This window comes from Lissotriton vulgaris, chromosome 4_1 (assembly GCF_964263255.1).
Source record: "Lissotriton vulgaris chromosome 4_1, aLisVul1.2, whole genome shotgun sequence".
In the NCBI taxonomy this organism is placed as follows: Eukaryota; Metazoa; Chordata; class Amphibia; order Caudata; family Salamandridae; genus Lissotriton; species Lissotriton vulgaris.
Window position 1 is genome coordinate 1,040,635,705 of NC_141691.1, and position 27,840 is coordinate 1,040,663,544.

At 41.5% G+C, this 27,840-nt stretch overlaps 1 protein-coding gene across 1 annotated transcript in view; it reads right to left on the reverse strand.

Moving 5' to 3' along the window:
• ADCY2 (adenylate cyclase 2) overlaps nt 1-27,840 on the reverse strand; it is a 3,890,318-nt gene that overhangs the window by 1,289,915 nt on the left and 2,572,563 nt on the right. The window contains exon 5 of the mRNA XM_086965279.1: nt 27,634-27,782. Coding sequence (XP_086821405.1) covers nt 27,634-27,782 — 149 coding nt within the window. The remainder of the gene's footprint in view (nt 1-27,633; nt 27,783-27,840) is intronic.

Genomic DNA, 27,840 nt, shown 5'->3' on the forward strand with positions numbered 1-27,840 from the left:
ACAATCACTGCCTATAGGAAAAGCCACGGGTGAGGATACCATTCCTCTGGAAATCTATAAACTATGCTTAGACGAGTTAACACCCTTTCTTTTAGAAGTAATAGTTCATATCGGCAGAACCGGGTCGGCCCCCCACTCCTGGAATAAAGCCAAAATAATCTTTTTTCATAAAAAGGGTAAACCTAAAGAGGAGATGGGCTCATATAGACCGATCTCCTTGATCAACGCAGACGCAAAGATCTTTGCAAAATGCTTGGCTAAAAGACTTGCACCAATAATGCCCAAAATTGTAAATACACAGCAGCACGGGTTTATAACAGGGAGGGATACATCAGCTCATGTCAACACGGCAATAACAGCATTTGACATAGCAGAGGTAGAGGTAACCCCCCTTGCCATGATAATGCTTGACGCTGAAAAGGCATTTGATCGGGTGGGATGGGACTATTTATGGCATACAATGGGATCAATGGGGTTTGGTGGAGAATTTTTAAACGGGATTCGAGCACTTTATGACAAGCCAACGGCATACACCAGCTATGGAGGTCTCACCTCGCCGTGCTTTCCAATTAGGAGGGGCACACGTCAAGGGTGCCCCCTGTCACCTTTACTATTTGCCCTCTCATTGGAACCGTTTTTAAAGGCTTTGGATACTCAGCCTGGAATAATACCCTTTAAGACTGGTAGGCAAAGCTTAAAAATCACTGCGTATGCCGACGATATCGCTATCTATTCGTCTGAAGCAAATGAGTCCCTAAGAGCTATTAATATTGAAGCATCTAAATTTGGCATTGTATCAGGCTATAAATTGAATGTTCATAAAACCCAAATAATAGCTAACTTCGTCCCCCCTCAACCGGTGCCTGAAATATGTAAGGTCGCGACTTATCTCGGAGTTAAAATTACCTCAAACATTAAAGAACTTAATGCCATCAATTATAATGATCTAATGAAAACTACCATCTCGAATTTGAAAAAATGGCATCGACTCCCACTAAATCTAATTGGTAGAATAAATCTGATAAAAATGAAAATTATACCTAAATACTTATATTTATTTAGATCAATCCCTTTGACACAGAACAGGCTTTTCTTTAAACAACTAGATAGGATTTTTTGTAACTTTATTTGGGGGTACAAGAAGGCTAGGAGATCGTTAAAGTCACTGAAAAACCAAATTGGATCTGGCGGTCTTAATTTTCCCGACATGAAATTATACTTTTGGGCTTCATTTGTAAGACGTGTACGATCATTACTGAATACAGAGGACTTGCTTTTCTATCACCATTTATTACTAGAGGGAGATTCTAAGCAATTTCTACTTCATATCACAGATCCCAACAACTACAAACGGGTCAAATTCAAGACTGCACGGGATATAGTAAGAGTATGGAAGGATATCCTTGATTATTGTAAAACTACCATATTTCATTCTCAATTGATTCTGTGGAACAATCCTGGTCTTCCGAGTATATTTAGTGATGGGGAATCTCGAAGGTGGCAACTGAAAGGTATAATGGTTCTGGGTGATTTATATAACTCTCAAGGCATATTAGATTTTCTTACTTTAAAACACTTGTTTGGATTATCTGAAATACATAGGTTTAAATATATGCAAATTTATGACTTTTTAGTGCACAAGAACAGAATTAATACTGTGTCGAGCGGGGGTATCTGGGACTTCTTAAACTCTAAAAAAGAGAAATCTATTATCAGCTCGACATATAAATTTTTTATAGGTTTAAGATCTGACGACAACGATGCACTTGCTAATAAATGGAACTTAAAATTTGGAATTAATCTTACAGGAAAACAAATAAGTAAATCCTACACTAATATTCATTATCACGTACGGTCATCTAGCCTACGACTTCAACAATATAGAACTATCTATATGTTATACTATACTCCAGAAAAATTTTCTAAATGGTCCTCAAATAATATCTTGGGAGAGAAAACCAAATGCCCGAAATGTGCTGAATATGCGGCAGACCTTGTACATATGCTGTTTTCATGTCTAAGACTTGGAAAGTTTTGGGAAGAAGTGGAAAAAACTTTAGTTGCAAAAAATATTCTTAGCTCTCCAATAACGGCACCTATGGTAATACTTGGCCCACATTTGACAAATCAACCACATCATATACTGTTATCAATATTATTTTCATGTGCCAAATTAACTTTAGCCAGGGCCTGGATTAGCCCTAACCCACCTAATGCTATGGAGTGGTGGTACTTGGTCAATGAAATTAAAATTATGGAGTGCACGTTGGCAGAACTTAGAGGTGTTCGATCGTTAAAGAAATTTGAGAAAATTTGGGGGAACCTAGAATTCAACTGATAGATCCAAAGACTACTTTTAATTGTCTATTTGAGTTCGTTGATATGGCTTAGCGTTTATACTTAGTAATTTGAAAAGTGATCTATATATGTTTGTTTAAGTATATGACATACTTGATGAACTGTAATTACTTTGAATGTATTGAAGTCTTATACCAGGTGAAAATAAAATAAAACTTTAAAAAAAAAAAAAAAAAAAAAGAATAACAAATGGGTCGAGGATTTTCCTAAGTTGTTCAGGGATGAATTGGGATGCCTAAAAGGGTTTGAACATCAGATAATAGTAAAAAAGGATGCCAAACCTAAAGTGCACAAGGTGCGCAATGTACCCATGGCATTGAGATAAAAATTGAAGGGCTGTGTAAAGAGAAGATCATCGAACCGATAGAAGCATCGGATTGGTTAAGTTCAATTGTGATCACGCACAAACCTAACAGCAAGATCCTCATGTGTGTGTATTTGAGGATTTAAATGATTGTATTTGGGTTGATAGGTACCCATTACCTCATATAAATGAAAAGTTATCATGTGTCGCGGGGAGGAAAATAACTTGCTACGTCAGAATTATAAAGTGCTTATCGCCAAGAATGTTTGCAAGCAGATTCAAAATATCTAACATCCTTCATTACGCCAGAAGGTGCATTTCAATTTATCAGAATGCCATTCGGTTTGGCCTCGGTGTCTGAAGTTTTTCAAAGAATAATGCAAAAGATAGTGATGGATGTTAAAAATACATTGGTGTTCCAAGATGATGTGTTAATTTGGGGGTAAGGATGAACTTCACCATGATGAAGTTCTGAGAAAAGGTTTTTTTTAGGCTGCTGGTCTCACTGTAAGTTTAAATAGATGTAAATGTTGTCAACAAGAGGTAGAATACCTAGGACATACGTTATCTCAAAGAGGAATAAAACCAAAATTGAATTTGGTGGAAGACTTGGAGAAGGCTCCATCACCTGTGGATAAAGATCGGTTAAGGTCATTCCTTGGCTTAGCTGAATATTTTAATCCTAAATGTGTTCACCATTTCTCTGATATTATACAACCTTTGCGTAATATAATGAAAAAAGGTGTTAATTTTAAATGGTCGGAAGAATGCCAAAATGCATTTGACATTGTAAAAAAAGCTGTAGCCAATGCCACTACTGTAACATCTTTCAATCCACAATATGAATCCATCATTGTAACTGACACCAGTGGGTATGGTTTAGGAGCGCTATTGATGCAAGAGCATGATGGTAAAGAAAATGTAATAGCATTTGCATTACGCACGCTGAAAGGTGCTGAATCGTCGTATTCTACAATTAAAAAGGAAGCTTTAGCTTGTTGGTGGGGAGTGCAACATTTCCGTGTTTATGTTTGGGGCACTAAATTTGAACTTCGCACAGACCACCGACCCTTGTTGGATCTCTTCACAACCTCAGGTGCAGGAAGAGCTACCCCGCGCATAGCAAAGTGGTTATATAGATTGCAGGAATACTCATTTGATTTGAAATACGTACCAGGAGTAAGAAACATCAATGCTGACTGTTTGTCACAGTTACCTGTGGATAGTAAACATGACGAGAACAATGAGGATGATGATTTATTGATTGTTAATGTTGAAGAGTGTCATCAGGCTATTAGTGAACAGGAATGAAAGAAAGCTATTGCTTCTGATACATCTTTAGTTAAAGTAATAAAAGACTTGCCTTCGGTTGTGCGTGATAAAATGGATGAAGACATTGTAATGTTTAAAGATGTTTGGGAAGAATTATCAGTTGTAAATGGAATTGTAAGATGAAATGACAAGTTGGTGGTACCAGTATCTTTGAGGAAAAAATTGATGGGTTTGCTACATGAGGGTCATGGAGGAATGTTGGCAGTCAAAAGGAAGGCCAGGATGGATTTTTGGTGGCCAAATATGGATAGAGACATAGAATGATTTGTGAGGGAGTGTATATCTTGTACTTGCAGTGACAAGTCTCATATCATAAGAGATTCTCCTATTACTCCTATGTGATTAACTGAAAAAGCGTGGGAAAGACTTGGTATTGATATCTGTGGACCATTCGAAGGTTTGGGTTCAGTGGATAATTATGCTTTAGTGATGCTTGATTATTATTCAAAGTGGCCTGAAGTGGCTTTTGTGACTGATGTTAAAACTAGTAGTATCATAGCTTTTTGTGAAGAGATTTTTAGTAGAGAGGGATGTCCAGCAGAAATGTTATCAGACAATGGTCCACAATTTATATCTAGGGGTGGGCGGGAGTCGCAGAAGTGACTATTGCAGAGAGGCACGGAGACTGAACCAATCTCTGTGCCTTTCCGCATGTTTCCGTTACGCGACACCCACCCGCCGCCCGCCCGCCGTATGACATGATATTAAAAGCCTAAAATTAAATTTATATAAAACTTACCTTATTGCGGGCGCATCCTTGCCTATCGCGCCTTCTTCTTGGAACTGTGCATGCGCATTCCTGGCAAGGAATGCGCATGGTCAGGCTCCCGCGCATGCGCAGTTCCTAGATGAAGCCGTGATGGGCAAGGATGCGCCCGCAATAAAGTAAGTTTGATTTAAATTTAATTGTAGGCTTTTATTATCATTTAATACGGCGTGCGGGAGGCGTGCGGGAGGCCGGCGGCCAACTTCCGATCCGCCCCCGAATGTGCGGAGATTTGCCTCATTTCTCCGCCTTCTTTGCGGAAGGCGGAAGGGGCAAATCTCCGCACATTCCGTGGGCGGAATGGAAATGTCCACCCACCCCTATTTATTTCCCACGAATTTGGAGAGTTTTTAAACAAATGGGGTGTCAAACATTTGAGGACACCTGTGAACCATCCAAGGGGAAATGGTTTGGTTGAGCGCTTCAACCGTGTGTTGGGTGAACATATTCAATTGGCTACTTCTATGAATAAATGTTGGAGATCTCAGATAAAAAAAAATATGGAATTACAGGACTACTCCAAATTCTGTAACTGGGGAAACTCCTTTTTGTCTGCTCAAGGGTAGAAATCCTTATACAGCAGTCGTACCTGCATGGATGGGCAGAAGTGGTAAGAAAGTTGTGAAAGATAATGAAATACGTGACAAGGTTGTCAAATATCAAAAAGGTTATCAAATAAGACATAATAACAAAGTTAGCAAGTCTAATAGAGTCATATTTGAAGGAGATTTTGTTAGAGTGTGCCCTGACATTTTTGTGAAAAAGGGCAATTCTAAATTGTCCAATCCTAAGAGGGTTATAAGGGTTAAAGGTGATCTAATTAAAACATTGGATGGAAAATAATGGAACATTTGCAAGGTTGTCAAATGTAATGAAGCTGAGTTCAGATTATGGTTAAAAGAAAATTCTGAAAAAATTGAGAATTCCATGGACAATTGCATGAGAGTTCCTAGTGTACGTCTTAAATTGAGACCTAAGAAATTTGATGATTATGTTTGTTCATAATTGTTTTGTTTATTTTACTAAAGGAGATGTGTTATGTTCTCATTACATGTTTAGTTTTGGTCAGCTCCTAGCAACAAGGTTCTTCTGTTGGAATCCGGTATGTGGAGTCCAGCAGAGAAGCTTGGCTGTGGAGCTGAGAGGTTGGCTCTGGGGGTCGTTGTGGATACTTATCAATAAATCTTCTTTTTTGAACTTCAATTGGCTCCTGTGATCACAACAAACTTGCCTCAGTAAATTACGCTTGCTAATTGGGTATGGCAAGCTTGAGGGATGGCCTATGCATGAGTTTGGCAGTTCCTATTCCCGGGACACTATACGTAACAGTTGTCAGAAAAAGAAAGGCGCCTGCAGCCATGATATCATACAAGCGCACACCAGGTTGGTGTTTCATGTTACTGAGACCTGAATTGGGGATCGGGGGCTGCCATTAATTATGACAAATGTGCTGAGTTTTCCTGCTTGCCATATTCTACGTGCACTTATAAACTTCAGCCGTGCCCGCATTGCACAGTGACACACATAACTGTCCAGGCCTCAGTACGTCAACTCACTACCAGAGACTAGCAGCAGCAAGTTGCCCATGCTTCTCTTCAAATCTACACAGTAAATCTCACCTTTATATCTGTTTTCAGTGCCTGATCCTAATGCTGATGTAAAAGCGAGATTTACTGTTTAGATTTGAAGAGAAGCTAGTTCCTAGAAGGTTACCGAGGCCGGGACAGTGGTGTGGGTTACTACGCATCTGAACCCTGTACATGGCCAGGCATGGACAAAAATCATGCAAGGAAACCTCCCCTCTTCCAATGCAAGTGGCAGTGAAGAGGGCTCACGTTCCACCACCACCACCTCCTTAATCCAGCGCCTTCCACTCACCATCTCCTCCGAAGGGCTTGTTCAGAGAGGGAAGTAAATCCAAAGAAAAAGCATTTATTATTTTAGACACTTGCTATTTGTTTTATGTGCAGCTACTTGTTTTATGTGCAGCCAATGTAATATTAACTTCCTTTAAAAAATTGTTTTCTTCATGTACACCATTTCTATTGAATTCGAACAGTACTGAATGTGAATGACTGTGACTACGTAAGATTAGGTTTCTCACACCACAGAGTTATATACTTTGACAACATAATATTTACGTAACTGTTTGGCTAGCCATATCTATATTATCATTAACAAATGTGCTTAGTTAGAAGTGCATGTTTGTTTGAATTCAAATTGATTGGAGCCAATGTACTGTAGTGTAGTTCCTATATTCCCAATAGGCTCTGCGCATTGGAATAATATATCCTATAGATAAGACGTAGGACTGAGGTCGATTAAGTCTCTATAGAATATACTAGACTTAATTGTGTGTGCCAGCTAGTTCAGAGGTCACTAGAAACTTTCTCGAATTCACAAGAAGGGATTAGTCTCTGACAACCGCAGAAACATGACAACTTTGTTTCCCCAAGATAAAACGTATCTTCAGTGTTGTGGAAACAATAGATAGATATTTCACTCAGTCAATCGTTCATGCTTCGTTTTGCTAGAGGTGCAGAGAAAGTAGAGAGACGGGCGTTTTCAATAAAAGGTTTGTTGAACAGTCTGCTTTCTCAAGCATAAGAAATGAACTGCTACAATAGTAAAACTGTTTGTAAAATATAATGCGTATAGTATAAATAGTAGAATAAAATAATACTGTAAGAGCATTGTATGGTTCCTAAACCATATATAAATACAAACATAAATAACAGAGGCTAAAAGTACTCAACTGGTGCTTCTAAAATATGCCTACCCCGGTGTACCTAAGCTTAGTACGAGGGAGGAAGTAAGTGAGGTGTAGCATAAATGTAGTATTCTTTTGCCAAGAATCTGCCCAAGATTTCTCTAAGGGTTTAATCAGCTCCGTACCTTAGTTTAGAATGGAGAAGGCTGGTCTCGGGACTCGATTTCCCAACAACCCGCAAGCATAGCTTGGAAACACTGGAGCTGGATTTCTCGGCAGGAGAAAAGACAGCGTCTCTCTCAGTGTGTCTGCTGGAGGGTCGGCTTCCTACGGCACTTGCCGTAGCAGAGCGCGTCGCGGAAGTAGATAGTCAAACTGCTCCAAACCACCGTGTGTTTGCTTGGGCGAGTGTGGGCATATTTATACCTTGAAGGTGGCAACTTTGACGTACAGTTGGACATAATAACGTCATCAAAGAATCTCAGTTCTTTGAGAACTCCATGAGTTCTTGGATAAATCAATACTCAAGCAAGGGGAAGTCCCTGACTGCTGAAGGCGTTTTTTTCCAAGAAATCGTTGTGGATTTTCGGAACTAGTGGAAGGAGCCGTGCCGTATTTGGACTGCATGAGTTATGCCTAATATGGTTACGATTTCTATGCCTATATAAGGATATGGTGATTTATACCTATATAAGGGCATGAATGAGGAAACTTACATTTGGGTCCTAAAATGATACATAACACCCACTCCACGCTATTATGTTCATCTAAGAGTAAATACTAAACCATATAATCTAGAGCATGTGTTTACAACCCCTCAAAAATTCATGTAAAATGCATTTTGAAATGGTTGCACACGAAAAAATGAGCATTTTCTATAGTACACATTTAAAGGAAATGACTACATTGTAAGCATATGACATGATATTAGCAACGCTAACTAAATTAATCATGAAAATTACATTTATGAAATGGCTCTTAGTTACAGAAGAAAAAGGTCGAGACCATCCCATAGCAGAATACACAAACTGTTTTGATTTGAGGATTATGCTAATATTGTTTCTAGCAAGTGTTCAAGGAATTCTTGTTCTCTAAGAATAGTTCTACTTTAAGCAGATTACTTTTTGTGCCAAAGTTCATTTTGTTTTTTTTGGAAAAAGTCAAATAAATCTGTTGAAAAAATAGAGTCTCAAACTTGGTAGTTTTTGTTTTGAAAAAAGTGAAGGTCGAATTTCAGAAATCGAAAGAATGCTGTGTGCTAATTTCAAAAGTTATTCTCGGTGTCAGGAGAAAACATTAAGTCATCAAGGCTGGCAAAGAAATCATCTACCACAGTAGATGAAAGTTTGACTACTTCATTAAGAAGGTCAATTGTGCACATATGGGAAGCATCGCCGTCAGCGTTGGTTGCCGCGTTAGCTATGTTCATATTAGATGGTACCTGTGTGCCTGTCGGTCCGCGTATCTCACCTCCAGTTGGATTTGCCGGTGAGATCTCAATGAATGCCGACATCAGGATTGGTAGCAGTTGGGGCAACACAACACATGAGCCGTTACCGGACCCAGCATCCGTTGGCATTACCGATGGTAGTGTTAGACAGACATCTAACATGCATTCCTCTCCACAAAGCAGGCATCGTAGAACAGGTAAAATGCAATCTTGCCAGATTGGTCTGAATGACAGGAACCATGTGGTATTCCGATCTCTCAAACGAGCCAAGCCAAGGATCTGTGTTAGTCTCTCACATTACCTCATTGCCTGGAGTGCATTTTCCATGCAGACTTGGGTATCGCTGGTGGCCGGATTTGTCATAACGGAGCAGGGGGAATAAAAATAAGATCCCTGCTACGAGTCCTAAAATGAGAGGCAGGCGGCCAAACACAGAGTGGACGAAGTTAGGGAAAATACCCAGGACTGCTTCAAAGGGTGCTAACAGTCCCGGAAAAATCGTCTTAAATACATGTGCAATACTGCTGGTATCGGACATGTTAAAGACACGACCTAACATTTCTACGAAATGCACTGGGCAGTTTGTTGATAATAATGCATGTATCTCTGCAGAGGACCTTGCAACTTGCAGATCATACGTCTCTCTGGACGAGGTCAGTGGCACAGTTTTTTGCTAAAGAATGGCTTTCATTCTGCTTAAAGTATCAATTCGTATAGAAGAGATGTTCAGTGAAGGCCATAGTAGCGACTCCCCGTCTGCCTTAGTTTTAGGAAACAATACTTGCATACAGCAAGTGACCCTGGATGACACAGTAACGAGATAGCTTATTCCTGGCATCATTCCACAACAGCTGTGATCATTTAACATAATGTAGCTACCATTGGAAAGCTGCCTGAAAATTGGATCTATCACCGCTGTGGGGGAACCCTGCAGGTGGCAAGAAAGGTTATTGGAAGAACCCTCGCAGGCTCCGTGTAAATGAATACCTTGACACAATAGTGTACCGCTTAGTGAGCTTTCACAATTTTTACCACTAAGAAATACTTCCTTTGCCCCACTCCAACATTTGGGTGTGTATGGCAAATCCCAGGTCGACTTAATGTATTCTTTACCTAACCTTTCATACATGCCTGCTGGTATATAGTTTAAGCAATACTGAAACTGGAAAGTCGTCACTGGTATCGTGATGGTGCCATGTATTATCCATTCAACTGATGGTTTCTCAGAATCGGTAAATGGTAATCTCTCCAGTTTTTCAATGCTCAGCACCGTATAGTCTGCTCCCCTCTGTGCCAACGAGTTTTGTTTATCTGTAAGGTTAAATACAGTAAACAGTGACATAGTGTTGATTAGACGCCAAGGCACATAGCCTGAACGAATGTTTTGCAACGTCCAGCCTAATAGCATTATAGAACGTAATTGAGACTGGCCATGTTGTAACATTATCAAGTCCTGTTCCAATATGTGTATGGCAGATGATACAATGCTGTCCAAAGAATAAATTCTGGACGACAGAGTTGTAAACCCATTGTCAACTACAGAGAGTGATTTCTCTAGGTTAATACAATCAATTTCTCGTATTCTTTCAGCTGTTTCGATTTGCGTGACTTTCCAAGCTTGATTGTAAGCAGCATATATACCGTTGTATATGAAACGTTTATGACGCGGATTACGAGGTCCAAGTAAGAATTCTCTTAAATCAACGCCATGTTTGAGCAAAGATAAGTGTTGTTTTATGTCTGGAAGTGTGGATCTCTGTAGCCACTCATGGCAGAGTTTTCCTACACTATAGGTTGTTATTATCCCTGGATGTTGTCTTTGAATATATATCTTTGATCTGGCCGAGTTACTCTGAACCCTTGTGACTTGTTCAGGAATCTATCTTGACAGTTAATCGTGTCTGTGGGCCAGATTAACCATTTTTTCCATTCAAGATGTGTTCTGTTCTGTTTTCAAATATAATTTACGTCTAACTCCTCATCTGAAGTTAACTTACTATCAGGTGTGGGCTTAGGCATGGACGGTTTGTTTACATCTTTTATCTAAGCAATGCCAAGATAAGATGTCTGTTGAACAGTGTCATTTAGGAACATCATTTTTTCTGGGATCATGCAAGCTCTGAACAATGCTTCTAAACCTTGTACCTGCCAGTCTTTTGTGCCCCAGACAGTTTTTGTCTCAATGTTGTCTTTCCAAAAGTCAAAGCCTAAGGTCGACAATTGAGCATAAAAGGCAGCAGAATAAATGTGTTTAATATTTGTCAACATACTTTTCATGCCTGTCTTATTTACATTTTTAAAGTAAAAACTTTCTGGGTTTGTAACATTAAAACCTTTAAAATATGGACATTTTTTAAGAAACGTTTTAGAACTACCTTTTGGAGGAGCTGGACAATGTTCCCATTGATTATAAGTTAAAACATTTCTAGGGTTGGCAGATTTATGCAAGTAATGATGGCCAAAATGATTAAAACAATACATTTCTTCATAATTTGCTGAATCTTCTAAGTATTCATGTTTTGTAAATTTTGTTGACCTTTCTAAGTCTGCCATCATGTCATTAACAGTCTCAAAGTCCCAATCATCAGAAAATGTGCTTGGTGAGACGAAATCAATCAAGGAAACCTTAAATTGATGAGGAATCTTTAGCAGCTCAACAGGGCCATAAATGTCATAATCAGTTGTATCCCATGCTATTCCACCAGGTAGTGGGACCGCTGTGATGTTCACTGATGACAGGTCTCGTTGTCCACAATGAGATGATTTGTGTGGCTTCAGGAGCAAGTTGATGTTCTTACTTGCAGTGTCCATTTTAATGTGCTTTCCATCTATCAGCTTTCCCAAACTTAACACAAGAATGAGCCATAGTAGGAGATAAAGTACACCTAACACAATCCAAAGTTCAACCCAAGGTGAAACCATATATATATATATGTAAGCTCTTGCCCAAGTTCCTTTACTTTTTCCTTTAAATATTTGTTTGCTGGCGTAGTTTCAGGTTCACTGGGATCCTCAGAAAAGTTATCAACGTTGATAAAATAGCCAGAGGCAGTTCTGTCAATTGTTGGTATCGCATCCGGATTCTTTTTGAGATCGCTGGAGTTGCTTGTTCCCTTGACATGTTTGTATAGTCAGATGCTACATCATTGTAGACGGGAGTTTCTTGACAAACTGTTATTTGGGTATCAAGAGGCACAAGTTCCATGGCTTTGTTGCATAGTCCTTCTTTTCTCACTGCAGGTTTATCAAAGGTGATAAGTATTTCAGTTTGAACCTCTTGGATAGTAGCACGATTTGGTCATCTGCTACATCTTGGGAGTCCACTGGGACTACTACTTATTATCGGCCACATGGTGTGGTTTTACCAGGTCAATTGACACAGTGCGGTTCTCCTTTTTTCCAGCAAGGGGCGGCAGTAGTGCTGTTCTTGATCCGTGGATTGCTAGTACAGGTACTGGTTTTCTGTAAGAAGGCCCAAATTCCTTCTTGTCCGCTATTTTCTCCCTGACCAGATCCCCAATCTTTGGAATCCAGACAGGTATTGCTGGGACAGTTGGTTTTTATTCAGTGGTCGTTTGTTTTTCGCTGGTATTGCTTAGAATTCTCCTTGTTTCATTTAAGTCCTGTAAAACAGCCAAACGATCTTTGATATCAAAGGGTTTTTGTTCCACCACTGAAGTGTGACGATCGAGATCTTCAACCAACATTCTAGTACCAAAAAGGATTTCATATGGAGTGATTCCACCCAGAGAATTTCTTGGCAGGTTATTAAGACTACATTGGACATTTATTAGATGTTTGACCCTCCCATCACCCGAACCTTATACCCTACCTGTTATAGATTGCTTTATGTCATGTTTTTTTCTCTCCACAACCGAATTTCCCTCAGGATGGAATGGACTCGAAAATCACAATGCAACGCCCGAATTGGCCATGGCCTCCTTGTAAGCCCTACAGCTAAACGCAGGACCATGGTCAGAATGTAGCGTACCGATTGCGTATGTGCCGATAAAGACTCGCAAATCTTTTATAACAGTTCGAGTGTCAGCTGAGCGCTGACGCCACATCCAAATGAATCTTGTCTTATTATTTGTGGGACCGAATTCGTCCATGGTGACGTCTGCGTGTAGAAAGCCTAATGCTGTCTAACAGTGTTGTCTGTACTGGCCTGGCTACGTTGCAGTCAGGAATCTGGTGGTGTTCAAAGCTGTGGTCTCTGTAGCAGACATCACAATTAATTCCAAATTCGTAACTGTGGAGACCCATCCCTGGCCACAAGTACATCTTTTCTATTTCTACTAGCGATTTTGAGATCCCTTGATTTATCAGACCCTCTCCCATATGTGCTTCGAAAACGAGAGCACCTCTCCAGTTCCTGTTTGGAATTACCCTATTCCCCACTCCAGGGATTCCAGTAAAAGGAACAGAGTTTGCATCAATTATGTATGTATACTCGAGTGGATAATTTATAGGTAACGTGGCTCCACTGCCTTTGCTCGTGGCATTGACAGCGAGCATGGTTTCACCCTCTATCGTTGTTTTCGAACGATTGATTGTAGCTACGGAAGCCATTTTCACAGCTGCCTTTGCGGCTTCATCAGCCAATGAATTCCCATCAATGTGAACGCCATCACGCTGATGACTCAGTGTATGAATCACGTGAGCCTTTTGTAGTTCTTTCTATAAAAGGACTACTTGTTCCCAAAGCTTTTTATTCTTGATTGTGCCACCATTTGTATTTTTAAAACCATTTTGAACCCAGGTCTGCAGATATTCATTGTAATTCCCGACGCAGTTATTCGAATCGCACACTATGAGTGTGGGGAATTCGCGATCGGTATTTTCAAGTACCATCTTAAATGCCTGTAGTTCAGCTCGCTGAGCTGTACAGTCTCCGAGAGATTGAGTTTTTGTGACCATAGGTCTGAATTTACCATTGTGCCAGCGACCTTTAACAATCGCGCACGAAGCACTGTAGGCTTGTTTACCCCCAATTGCAGGCTGTGCTGATCTGTCTGTATATATTATACAGCCGTAATGTTCTAGAGGTAGAATTTCAGTAGGCAGAGGACATTCTTGTTCGTATTGGAGAAATTCTTGTGTCTTCAAGTAAGGGTCAAAAACGTTTCAACGTCTGTTGCAGCAAGAGAATTAACACATTGTATCCATCTTGGATGTAGAGCTTTTGCATTTGGAATGCTTGCCTTCGTCACTGCCTCTAAGGCAGGTACAGGTGTAACGACTTTAATGCGTTTACCCTGTGCTAGGGCTCTCTCCTTTGCTACAGCAGTCTGAACCGCTGTCAGAACTTTTTCTGTTGAAGTGAGTTTAATTTCAGCTTGTGTGTACAAGTGTGTTTTGTAAGCTATTGGTACCTTACCACCTTCGTTAAAGGTTAGGTATGCGAATCGGCATCTCCCTAGGATGATTCGGATAACAAGGTTGCGTACATTGTCGTGTGTTTGTAAGTGTGTTGTTGCCAACATGTCTGTTTGTACAGAACGCAAAATTTCTGTGTGTTTTTGAGAACAATTAGTTGGTTTGAAATCAGGTTTGATTAGTTCATAGAGAGGTTTAACCCTTTCTGCGTAATTCAGAATGTAAGTTCTTCCGACGTTTAGGAATCCTAGAATTGACTTTAAGTTTGTCAGCGTTTTTGGAGTTTGGAGCAGCGCACATTTTTCTAAAAAGTTTGCTGCCAGACTTTTGCCTTCACTCGAAAGTTCGTATCCCAAGAATAGGACATTGAGGTGGGCAATTCTGGACTTTTTAAAGTTGAATTTAAACCCTTCTGAAGCGAACCTAAGTATTATAGTGCTCACCCTGTTCAAGTGCCTGTCCAAATCATCATCTGTAAGGTAGATGTTATCGACATAGGATAATGCCTCATCATCATACATTTGTAGTAACTCTGTCACTCTGGCTGAAAATAATCCAGGACTATTCTTGAATACCTGGGGGAGAAGAAAGAAGTGTCGTTCTGTCCCCATTATTGAGAAAGCGGTCAAGTACCTGCTTTCTGGTGCAATGTTTTGACAGAAGAAACCGTTTGAAATATGTAAAGTAGTTTTATATTTCTTCTGAACTATATTATTCATCAGTGCTGCACTGTGTGCATTTTGTACTGCAATAGTTTTGCAACAAGAGTTGAAATGTCTGTAATCCAAAACTAGACGATATGTTTTGTCTGGTTTGGAGACAGGAAACAATGGATTTTTCATTGACGAGGTGCATGTTTCAATCACCACTTGGTATTCAAGTTGATCTAAGATCTCCCTGACTTGTTTTTTAGCTTCCTGCTTTACTGGATACTGCCTCTGAGCAGTAGGTTGATTTTTTAACTGTATTTTATGGTGAGGAGAATCCTCATCCCATCCCACATGATTTTTATATAATGCTGGAGCCTGGGCAACAGCCCATTTTCTGGCATAGGTGTATTTCTTATGAATAGGAATATGATTAGAGAAGGCTGGCATAATGATCTCTTCGCCATGTCGGCACTCCCTGACAAATTCAGGTGGCCACTCTTTTTTAGCTAGAAGGATGTCATAACCTTTAGATAATTTTTCCCAAAAGAGTGCTTTTATTTTTCTAGTTATGTCCCCTTCTATTCGGAGTGTTACTTCATATAACTTATGGGTACACTAACCCTGGTGTCGACAGTTTCAACCTGAATGCATTCATTCAGATCCACTGTTTCCAGATGATCTTTCAGGATCCTGCGAGCTATGGTGACCTCTGCTGCGCTGTACAGCATTGTCTGGGCCCACTTCCTGTTCTTGAAGTGTGTCCTCAAGATCCTCAGTATGTCTGATTTTAATTCTTGCTACCTTGTTTTAGGTGAATTGAGTTTTCTTATTTTTTGGAACGTCTTGGTCGTCTTTGGACTTCACACGTTCTTCTTTTTGTTCTGATCTTCCACTTCTTTCGGATTTCTGTGAGGAAGTCTGAAACGTACAAGAGGATCGAGTGTCAGTATCTTGATATCTATCAGGTTTTCTCAAATTTTCCCTATTTCTGAGGTTATACCTCTTTTCAGAGGGCTCCTGTGGAGAAGACCTTCCTCTGGACTGAGAACGCTTATTTGAGGAAGTGACTGTCTATTATTTTCCCATTTCTTTTTAGGAGTAGTTAGATTGTTTTTGATTAAAAAAACATCAGGATTTTCTGTTAGTTCAGGTTTTACAGGTTTCCCTCCAAAACTATCTCTTCCTTGTTCTTCATAGGATTTTTCAATAATTCTGGCAAGTTCATACGGTTGCTCAGTAATATCAACTTCTTTTAATTTTTGGCGGATTGCCACTGATGTTGCTTCACCTTTAATGTTAGCTAATAAGATAGATGAAACCTGTTTGAAATCTTTCAGTAATTTCATACCTAGATTCAAGGCGGGTTCTGGACCGTATTCATTTTGAATCTGTCTCAGAACGTCTGGTATTACCGCCATAGACGGGACACCATGTGTTCTTGTGTAGATTGAAGCAAAGACTGTACCCCAAATGTCACAGTCCTCTACCTGTGGTGCAATCCCCATTGGTAAACAGATTGTTAGAATCATGTGTTTCTCATGAGGTGTACTATCGGGAAATGCTGCCTCTATTTGAGTGATTTTCTGGGCTAACCAGAATGGAATTTGTTCCCTTTTTGCGGGCAACTTACTGATTACTGACTGTATAGTCTGTGGTGTGATTTTGTTTGTGTTCCCCTGATAAGGGGTGTGCTGTGGAATTCTTATAGCAGGTTGGACTGTTAAGGTCCGCATGACATATTGCACCAATGGTCTATGTATTTTTATTAATTGTTTTAGCTGAGCTAACAGATCTATATCTGACATTCTTTCAATGTTAGGATGTGGTGTATAGCTGGCTAGTACCGGCCATGTAGCTCCTGGTCTACCTAGTGGACCGAGCCTGGTAATGTGGTTTTGATGTAGTAGGGCGCCATTAAACCAGAGCTGATGCTCTTGGTAAGTTAGTGGAATTTCAACGTCCTCGAAAGGAATGTATTCCGCTGGATGTTCCTCTATCTTTTAGAAGTGGAACACATGTGTTGTTGGATTTGCCTGTGGAAAGACAATCCATGAGTAGAATACCTCTGTCTGCCGATATTCATGTGCCTCTGTGACAAATATGACTCTACCACCTATGGATGATAGGCCATTTTCTATAAGCCTAATAGCTATAGTTTTCCTCACGTTCTCAGGGATGATTATAGCATCTGGGTCATTTTGTTGGAGACCTGTCTCGTCTAAACCTGGTCTGGCTGTAGTCCTTGCAGCTCCACTGTTCTCTTCGTTGCTAGCTTGCATTTTTTTGCAAGTTTTGCAGAGAAAGTTTTAAGGAAATAAAGATAAGGTGCACAATATTTTGGAACACTGTATCCTTCAACGTTGAACAAACCATAAACTAATACATAGGATTTTCGTCCTACTGAGTTATGGTGGATATTTTATCCTTTAACCCACTCCAGACGTCTATTAGAGTTTTTAAGGGATAAAAGGGTCTCTGTGAAAAGCACGACTGAGTTACTCTAGTATCTAGCGTTAAATTAGTGCCTTACCAAACGAGGGCGCCATGTAGTGTAGTTCTTATATTCCCTATAGGCTCTGCGCATTGGAATAATATATCCTATAGATTAGACGTAGGATTGAGGTCGACTAGGTCTCTATCGAATATACTAGACTTAATTGTGTGTGCCAGATAGCTCAGAGGTCACTAGAACTTTCTCAAATTCACAAGAAGGGATTAGTCACTGACAACTGCATAAACATGACAACTTTGTTTCCCCAATATAAAACGTATCTTCAGAGTCGTGGAAACAATAGATAGATATTTCACTCAGTCAATCGTGCATGCTTCGTTTCACTAGAGGTGCAGAGAAAGTAGAAAGACAAGCGTTTTCAATAAAAGGATTTATTGAACAGTCTTCTTTCTCAAGCATAAGAAATGAACTGCTACAATAGTAAAACTGTTTGTAAAATATAATGCTACAGTTATAGATAGTAGAATAAAATAATACTGTAAGAGCATTGTATGGTTCCTAAACCATATATAAATACATACATAAATAACAGAGGCTAAAAGTACTCAACTGGTGCTTCTAAAATACGCCTACCCCGGTGTACCTAACCTAAGCTTAGAATGAGGGAGGAAGTAAGTGAGGTGTAGCATAAATGTAGTATTCTTTTGCCAAGTATCTGCCCAAGATTTCTCTAAGGGTCTAATCCGCTCTGTACCTTAGTTTACAATGGAGAAGGCTGGTCTCGGGACTCGATTTCCCAACAACCCGCAAGGGTAGCTTGGAAACACTGGATCTGGATTTCTCGGCAGGAGAAAAGACAGCCTCTCTCTCAGTGCGTCTGCTGGAGGGTTGGCTCCCTTCAGCACTTGCCGTAGGAGGGCGCGTCGGGCAAGTAGATAGTCGAACTGCTCCAAACCACTGTGTGTTTGCTTGGGCGTGTGTGGGCATATTTATACCTTGAAGGTGCCAACTTTGACGTCCAGTTGGACATAATAACGTCATCAAAGAGTCTCAGTTCTTTGAAAACTTTATGAGTTCTTGGATAAATCAATACTCAAGCAAGGGGAAGTCCCTGACTGCTGAAGGTGGGTTTTTCCAAGACATTGTTGTGGATTTTCGGAACTAGTGGAAGTAGCCCTGCCGTATTTGGACTGCATGAGCTATGCCTAATATGGTTAGGATTTCTATGCCTAAATAAGGATATGGTGATTCATACCTATATAAGGGCATGAATCGGAAAACTTACAATAGGGTCCTAAAATGATACATAACAGTACATTAGTTTGTATTGCACTGCACGGGTCTTGGCATGGTAATGAAGTGTGCTTCTCGTCAGCTTATTTGACTGCTGAAGAGTATCGGAACACGTGGTTGTAAAGGCTTCATGATTTAGTTACTTTTTTTTTGATACGCACTGAATAGGACTGTTTGTTCTGCTGAACTATTCACAAAGTAGGGCCTCTTTTAAACTTCGCAAGCAGCTGCATAATTTTCCCCACTTGCAAATCCTACAAGGTACACCTAACATTCTTTGGGTAAACAAAGATAAAATCTGACTTGAGTTCTTCCTCGAAGTGCAGATGCTCGGACCTTTTTCCATAGTGTAAACAAAAGATACTGTCAATAGTAAGGTTCAACTTTCTCCTGAGATATCTAACTAACCCATATTATAAAAATATATACATAATTTTATAAATACTAATTTGAATGGACGTTGATATACTGGTAAAACAACTGATGTTTGCCAGCTTTGGGAGGCTGTACAGCCACCAGTCACACCCCATGCTCTGTTCATGACCACAACACATCTGAAATAATTTATGACAACAATGGACAGATTGCACATCACATCAACACTAACAGCAAATATGTCATTAAAGCTTTCATTTCCAATGTATGGATTGAGGGCTACCTTCACCAACCAGAAGTCCTTGCTAATTTAAAAATAGAAGAAGTGTTGTTGCAGCTGCACTCACTAGTAATATATATTATAAGACATATATTATTGGTTAGGCTGCCTGCAATGCACTGTTGACATACAAATGCCAACATGGAGGAAACATATAGAAACAATGTAGTATTTACATTGTCAGAAAAAACATTTATAAATCGGCAGCCATTTGCTGTTCCATGAATGATTTTGATGTGATATATGATATTATTAGTGAGGTAATGTCTGATGTCACATCTGCATTATCTCAAAGTCTGTCATGAAGTTCTGTGATTATATTCAATGAGCAGCTACCTACGTCATTATCATATGAAATCTCTTTATTGATGTCATAACTACAATTTCACAATTGCTTTATCAACCATCTTGCTTTCTTAAAATTGATTGAAAATGCACTGTTATGCACTATTTTTTCAGAACTTTCTCGGGGGGGGGGGGGGTGTAACCTCCCGGCCCTCCTTACCATGGCCAGGATTGCTTACTAAGCTTGCTTGCCACATGACTGTCATCACAAACATTTACGCCCTACCACTTTCAAATATCACACGCCGCCACTGCCAGTCATGCTGCTCATTTTATTCCAGATAACAACCTGCACAATTCCTACTCTTCCTCTGAACTTCAACCTTGTGCTTAAGATCCCATTGTAGAGGTATGAGCATGTCAGCAGACAAATCTTTTCCTCATGTGTCTGTCCATTGTTAATGCATTTTTTTGGGACAGGTTATTGCAGTCTCTAATGCACAATCTCCTCATTTCATGCGAATACAAACATCTTTAGCTATCCGGGCAGCCCCAATCAACGTACCTTGCATATTTTTTACTTCCTTATGGAGGAAGAGTGATATCCTCTTCCTTATTGAGACATGTATTTCGAACATTTCTGCCCCTGATGTTGCACTTGCAATTCCAGCGGGTTACACCATGTTTCATTGCGACAGAGTAGGGAAACAGGCAGGGTGCCATTGTTTTTAAAGAGTTTCAAGTGTGTCTTGTTTAAGTTAACAGACTTCCAGGAGGCAGAATCCCTTGCTTTTTTTCTCTTAGGGTGTCAACACCTGGCAGCTACACATGGTGAACTCTGTAGCTTGCACGAAAGAGCAGAAGTCTGCTAACTTCAGCAGCAGAATCTCTTTCGCTCCTTGGTTCAACACTGAACTTAGGGTCTTGCGTAAACATTGTAATATACTTGAAAGATCCTGGAGAAAAAATGATCTTCTCATAAACAAAGAACATTATAAAAAGTGTTTGAATAATTATCACTGGACTATTAAGAAAGCCCAAGCGACCTTTTTGCCAATCCAATTGCTGAGTCAGGCAATAAATCCAGAAACATTTTTAAGACTGTCAGAAAGTTTTCCCATCCTGCACTCTTTTATAGCCTTTAGAGGCATTCCCCAATCTGTGTGAGTAACTATCTTGTTTTCTATGGTAAAATCAATGGTATTGTGGAAGCACTCAAACCAACAGGTCCAGTTGATTCCTCAGACATGAGCCAGATGGATGGTGTGATCATTATTCCAGTCAAAACCTCTTCAAGCTCTCTGTGAGTTTTCCACCATGTCAATGGAGGACTCTGAATAGCACCTGCAATCGTGTAAGTTTGGCTCTCCAGACGACGCTTGTCCTCCCTGTATCCTGATTGCTAGCCTGAATGCCATTAATCCTATCCTAAACTTTCGTATAGCTCCATTCATTCAGCAACATTTCCTATCTGCTAGAAGAAACATACTAGACTGATACCTTAATTAACAAAATCCATTTGCAGATAGACCGATATTTAGCAATTTCAGGCCTATCTCCGTATTGCCTGCCTTCTCTAAGATGCTGGAGAAGATTATCAATGTCCAACTGTCTAATCTCTTAGAAAAGGCCCAGCTCCCTAACACATCCCAGTCTGGCCTCTGCCCAAGGTTCAGCATGTAATCCACTTGGGTGGAGGTCACCAACTCCATCAAGCTGATTCTGGAACAAGGGAAACAGGTTGTGTTGATATTGTTGGACTTATCCATGGCTATTGATATAGTATAATCCTCCTTCAATACCTGGAAAATAAAGGCTTAGCCTGGATCCACTATTTTTTGACAGACAGAAGTCAACTGGTTTGGATGTCGCCTTATGTCTCTAATCCAAAACTAATAAAGGTTGGAGTTCCTCAAGGCTCTTCCCTGAGCACTAAGCTTTTTAATATATATACAACCCCTTTGGCTTCATTTGTAGAGTATTTCGGCATTCTGATTGTGTCTTATGATATGCAGATCCTTCTAACTCTGGATAAGAATGGGACTAATGCTTATATCAGGTACAAGTCCTGCTTGACTGCCGTTTTCCTTGTGGCACAGTAATCTCCACTGTAACACCAGCAAAACAGAGATCTTGCTATTTGACTTTCCACCCCCCTCTTGGGATGGTGACTGTTGGCATGATCACACCCCTCCTCAGTTGGTCTCAACTGCATTAGTGAACAATCTGTGGGGTACATTTGATAATCAACTTCTTTAGGCCCTCAAGTAGCATCAGTGGTTTGTTCTTGTTCTGGACTTTCAAAGTCTACTAAGCGATTCTTACATTTACTCCTGGCACAGGCTCAAAAGATGGTCATTCATGCCCTCATTATCTCCTGTCTCGATTGTTCCTACCCTCTCTACTTGGGTCTCCCGGCCTATTCCTTGGGTTGGAGGTGACTTGTGGTTTGCTTGACTGACTGAGTGCTGTGGTGGTGTTATGACTATGTCTCTTACCAACTTTTGGCCTCTCTTCCTCTGCTCATATTGTATTGGTATGTCGGCTGCCCTTCTCTTTCTGGGATTGTGTTTCATGTCTCCTTTGGTGTATGGACTTGTGCCCTTTGCGTTCCTTTCTCGCATTCGTCCGTTTCTTTTCAGATGTCACTTGACACCTGTGGGGTTGTCATATTTCGCTTCTGGTACAGGGGACTTTCTCGTCTGCGGAGGTGGCTGTCTTGGGCACTGAGTGTTCTTCGGTGTCTTCGGTCGTTCTTACCTGGGAGCACCTGGTTTCGTCTGATCTCAAATGTTCTGCAAGACCGGACCTGGATCGTACCTAGTGGAGTACTGCCTGCATTCCTGGGTGATGTGAGTTACTCCTGGGCCCTTCATTGTGTGGTGCCTTCTTCCTCCCGGAGTGTGTTTCCATGCTGTGGTCTGTCTGGGGATTTCTTCTCTACCTTTGACCTCGGTTCCCTGCAGCTGTTTCAGGGGTTGGGGGTGCATGCTGACTGTGTGGCGCTGGGTTCCCATTGTCCATGGCTGTTTTTCTTGCCCCGGTCCTTTGGTGGTTGGGGGTGCTGGCTTGGGGTGTCCTCTCTCCTTTGCCGGTGCTTCCCTGGGCTTGTCCAGGCATTTGAGCCTGGCTGTATCTTCTTATGACGCCGGGTGCTGTTGGTACTTGGATTATGTTTTGCAGGTATTGCTGTCTCCACGCTTCAGCCCACTCCATGCTGATTGATGGTGTCCTCTCTCTCCAGGGGTCTTCCTTTTCTGGTGTCTCCTGCCTGGGTGATTTTGATAGGGGTCAGTCGTTGGTGCCTGGGGTTGGCGCTGGGGTCCCACTCTGTGCTGGGTCATGCCTGGGGCCTTTCCACCCTGATGTCACCTGCTGTGGTCTGTTCTCAGGTGTTGAGCTTCGTCAGCCCTGGTTCTTACCTGATGGGGTCCCCTCCTGGGTATTCATGGTGCTGCTGGCTATGTTTGTTTGCTCACAGGTTGCGGATCCGCTTTCCGAGTATTGTTGACCTTCTTTTGCCAAGTCTGAGGTTGCGCCTGTCTCTTCAGGGTGTTCATGTTCGGTTCCAGACTTGCCCCACTGCCTATGCCTGTTCCCGTCAACTCTCTATTGTTGTGGGCTGTCCTGCCTGGTTGGTTCTTGGAGTAGGGTCCACCTGACTCTCTGTTGTGCTGTTGGCTTTTGGTGGGGGCTACCTCGTTTTACTAGGGATTGCGAGGTTCGCTCCCTTTGACTTCTGGCTCGGGTGGTTCTGTTCTTGCGCCACGGCACTAGAGGTCAGGCACAGGCTCTCACAGCATGTAGATTCAATTCCTGCCTTTGCTTTCAAGTAGCACATTGTGGTATAAGTTCATGCAAAGCTTTCTGACGCTGGGGTATGGAGGGTTTTCCCTCGTAGCTGTTTCTCTCCAGGGGTGTGCTGCGTGTTGTGTCTCTGCTGCAGGATTATTCCTCCTGTGGCTTCCGTCTTCCTGGGGGCGGCTCTGTCCTTTTTGTGCAGGGCTCGTTTTGGGTCCCCGGCGGTGGCACTGTATGCTTCCTCAGTTCCCTGCTCCTTTGCCTCTCTTCTGTTCGCTCCACCCGTATTCTGGGGCGTGGAGGCTGGAGGTGCTGTCTGGCCATGGGCCGGGCTCCCAGTTTTCTGCTTTCCTCTGTTGCCTTTGCATTCATAGGCTCTGGGCTTGTTTGGCCTGGACGGGGCTTTTGTTCTGTCAGTTGAGCTCGCTTGGATTTTTCTCACTTGGTTTCCACTTTATCCGTGTGGTCTGGGTGCTGGTCCCTGGTTCTGTTCCTGGCGGTTCCCTATGCCTTTCTTCCATCTGAGGTCTGTGGCATGTGTGCAGTTGGGTTACTTTGGTCTCCTGTCATTGGGCACCTGGTTTCCTACTCAGGCAATTGCGAGGTTGCTGTTTCTCTTGTTTTTGGCATCCGGTTTTACTGCTTCTGTCATCGGTTCCCTTGGTTATTTGCTGGGCCTGGTGGGTTTGTTTCCTTCTTTCCCCCCGTTGTTGGTTTGGGGTGGATTCGGCTCTCTCGATGTTGGTGGTCCGACGTGCGGTGTGGCTGTGTCTATATTTCATTTCTGCTGTGGCATCTTGTTTTGTCACTCTGGTGGGGTTGCCCTCCTTTACTTCGTTTCTGGTGTCTGGGGCTTTTGCCTACCTCTCGCTTTCGGCATTCCGTTGGGCTGTCTTGGTGTGCTGGACCAGCTTGCTTCTTTCTGTGTGGTGCCTGTTTGTTTGTTGCTTGACTCCATACAGTCTGGTCCAGGCCTTCTCTGTCCGCCTTCGGTCATTGGTTCGGGCTGGCTTTCTGGCTGGCCTATGAGTCTTGGGGGTCTGGGTTTTCGCCCCTCGCCGTGTCTCTCTGACCCGGGCTGGTTCTTCTTGCTTGTGGTTGCCTGTCTCTTGGGTGCTTTCTTCCACTCATCTGTGTTTTGTGGATTTGCCCTGCTTTTTTGGCATCTCCTCCTTGTCCGTTGGTTTCTGGTGAGTATACAAGAAGCCGCTTGGCTTGGGTACATGCTCACTTTGTTAGTCATGTGGCAAGGAAGACTTACAAGGAGGTAATGCCCCAGTTACTTACCGGTAATCTTCATCACTCCGAGTATAGTCTTCCTCGCCACATGAGTACCCAACCCTCCCTCCCTGTGTTGCTATCGGCTTCATGTTTCCACTTGGTAGTTCGCAGGCTGAGGTTTTGGTCGGCCCTCCTCTTATAGAGGTCTGGGGTGATAGGGGCCGACCATGTTGGGAAGGGATGGGAGCAATTGGAGGGTAACCTTTGCTTTGGAGGGTTCAGGTGTGGAGCTTAAGCTCACTTTGCTACTAATGTGGCGAGGGAGACTATACTCGGAGTAATGAAGATTACCGGTAAGTAACCAGGGCATCTTCTCCAAGACCATCAGAAGGCAAATATAAGGGAGGAATTTCTCCTTTCCAAGGATGTGGACAAGAAACTCACTTTATATACCTCAACTTCTCTATAGCTTACAAACTTGTCAACAACATAATACTGCTGGAATTTTGAGTGGGCATAGAGGGACGCTTTTATAATGGATCCTACTTTTAGTTTCTAAGAAAAATTCAGAGTCAAGTAGTTGAGCAAACAATGACCCGACCCCCCTCCGGTGGTATACCCAATTGATAATCCTTCCATTATTTGTTGTTTAATATTTATGTGGCTCCTTGCACATTTACTTGAACTGCACCAGCAAACCTACAAGTGTACATGGATGAAATGTAAATTTACTTCCTGCTAAAAAAAAGGGAGGGTATACCTATACTCACAGACCTTGTGCTTGAAACATACTCTCCACCAGATGAAGAAAATATTTCTCTGCATGAACATAACAAGAACTCAGCACCTTGTACTGTGGGGAATTGAACCTACCTTACAACTCCCCAATGCCCCATGCTTTAGGAATCCCTCCTTTAATCTCTCAAAAAAGGCTCAGGACCTGGGGATACTTTTTTACTCAGGCCATTTGCTTGTTCCGCAAGTCAATGCAGTAGTCAAAAGTATCAATCTTATGCTCTCCTCAATTTGAAAAATCATTCCACTGCTCTAGAATAACCATTGAGTGAAATTAAGGAGAGTCCTTGTTATGACTGAACATCATCAACACAGGTCTCTCTAAGCAACCTATTGCAGGGTTACAAAGGCTATGTAACCAGGCTGCCAAACTATGTCTAACCCTAAGCAAATGTAACCACTCCCCAGCTCCCCAGTGACTTTGATTAAAGCTAGGATCACATTCTAGGTTTTCTGTACTGTCTATAAAACTTATCTGGGCATAGCCTAAATATCTTCAGAAACTGGCTGTATACCACATATCAGCCAAACATCTCTCCTCAAATGTTGTTCAATTGATTCATCAATGATCATTCAAGTGGATGAATCATAGCAGAAGCTCCGAGTACAGAGCAATCAACCTATCTCAATGGGGCGGGTATGCCCAGTCATGGGTTCCTTGCGTGCTGTGCCACTGGATTCAAGCTAGCATGGCTGATGAGGGGTGATACCCAAAAATAGTTCCCAGGATGCTTGTTTTCGGTCCAAGGAGGACCTGGCTTGGCAGTTCGAGCTGGACTGTTCCCATGAGAAACAGGGTCAAGACTGATTTACACATGGTTGAGACGAAATGAGGGTGGTGTAGTGAGCAAAAGAACAATGGATTTAACTCATATCTTTTGACTGGGGGTGATTGTTTGATGTATTCAACATTCTGTCCATCATTTGTTGCTGCAACATTTTTTCCCTAAGTGGGATGGGTATGCTCAGATATAGGTAACTTGCTCGCTGTGCCACTGGATTGAAGCTAGCCTGGCTGATGAGGGGTGATACCCCAATCCGAACCCAGGATGCATGTATCTGGTTCAGGGAGAACCCGCTTGGTCTAGGACTGTTCCCATGAGGAGCAGGGCCAAGATTGAATAGCATATGGCTGGGTCCAAACTGGGGTGGTGTAGTGAGCAAAAGAGTGATGGATTTAACCCAGATCTTTTGACTGAGGGTGAATGTTTGATTTGTTCAGCATTCCATTCATCATTTGTTGCTGCTGCCTCTAGAAGAGTGTAATTCTCTCTGGCTTTATCCTTGATTCTTAATTTCCCCTCCCTTTCCTTATAACCTTTCACAAGTTTTAAATAAGTTTATGATTTAGGACTCTCCTACAAATATCTTTTAACTGTCTGTTGTCAAATACAGATTGTGGACAATTCTAATACTTACAGTGAACTTTGGAAAACTTTGTTGCTTACCATTGGTTGGTTTTCTTCCTAACCTTATTTTCTTGCAACTTATGTGATGGCTGGGCATGTGTTTTCTTTGTTTTCAGCCTTCCTTTTTTGTCTTCTGCCTTCCTACTAAACCCCACCCTCACCCTCCATGTTGCTCTCCCTCCCAAATCACTTAATTTTTTCCTACCCCTTCCTTAATCCCCTGCACTCTCTGTGATGCTCTCCACTTCCAGTCCCAGTCAAGTTTCTCACTTTTTTTTCCAATTAATTAATCAGTCAAAAAATCTTTATTTTGGTTAGCTAGGACCATTGAAAAATCATGCATAAAACAGGTAATTCATTCCACCAATCATGATGTAAGAAAACACTAAAAGATCTGAAAACATCACCTTTAAATTACACGAAGTACAAGAGAAATAAACTTGCTAAATACGGAAGAACCAGGAAAAAACGATGTAGAATAAAAGCATAAATCCGAAGATATCGCCAGTGGTTTCATTTACATCTTATGCTGTAAGGTAATACTTCAAAGCATGCAACTACTTGTAAGAGGTCCCAGGCAGGATGCAACCCTTTAACAGCAACCCACTGCTTTGCTATAAAGTGCTAAGTAGGTGTTTATATGCAGTCATCTCTCTTCAGAGTGTTTTCTCCTAATTCATCATGAATCATAATTTCACTTAAGAACATAAGAAGACACTGTGTTGTCCTTAGAAAGTAGTAAATGTTAGCATATCTATATTTTGGTCTAGTACCTGACATGCGTGTGCCTCCTGACATACAAGTTGTGGAAATTGTTTGTATTTTCTAGTTGTCCAGCTCTTGGTCCTTGCAACCTCTGAATGATCTCGGCCTTCATTTCCATTGCAATGTGGGCAGGAAGGAGGGAAAGCAGCAGACGTTCCTGTGTGTGAAGAGAAAACTAAAGTTAGCACTGTTAGTTTTCCTCAAATACAGCAACT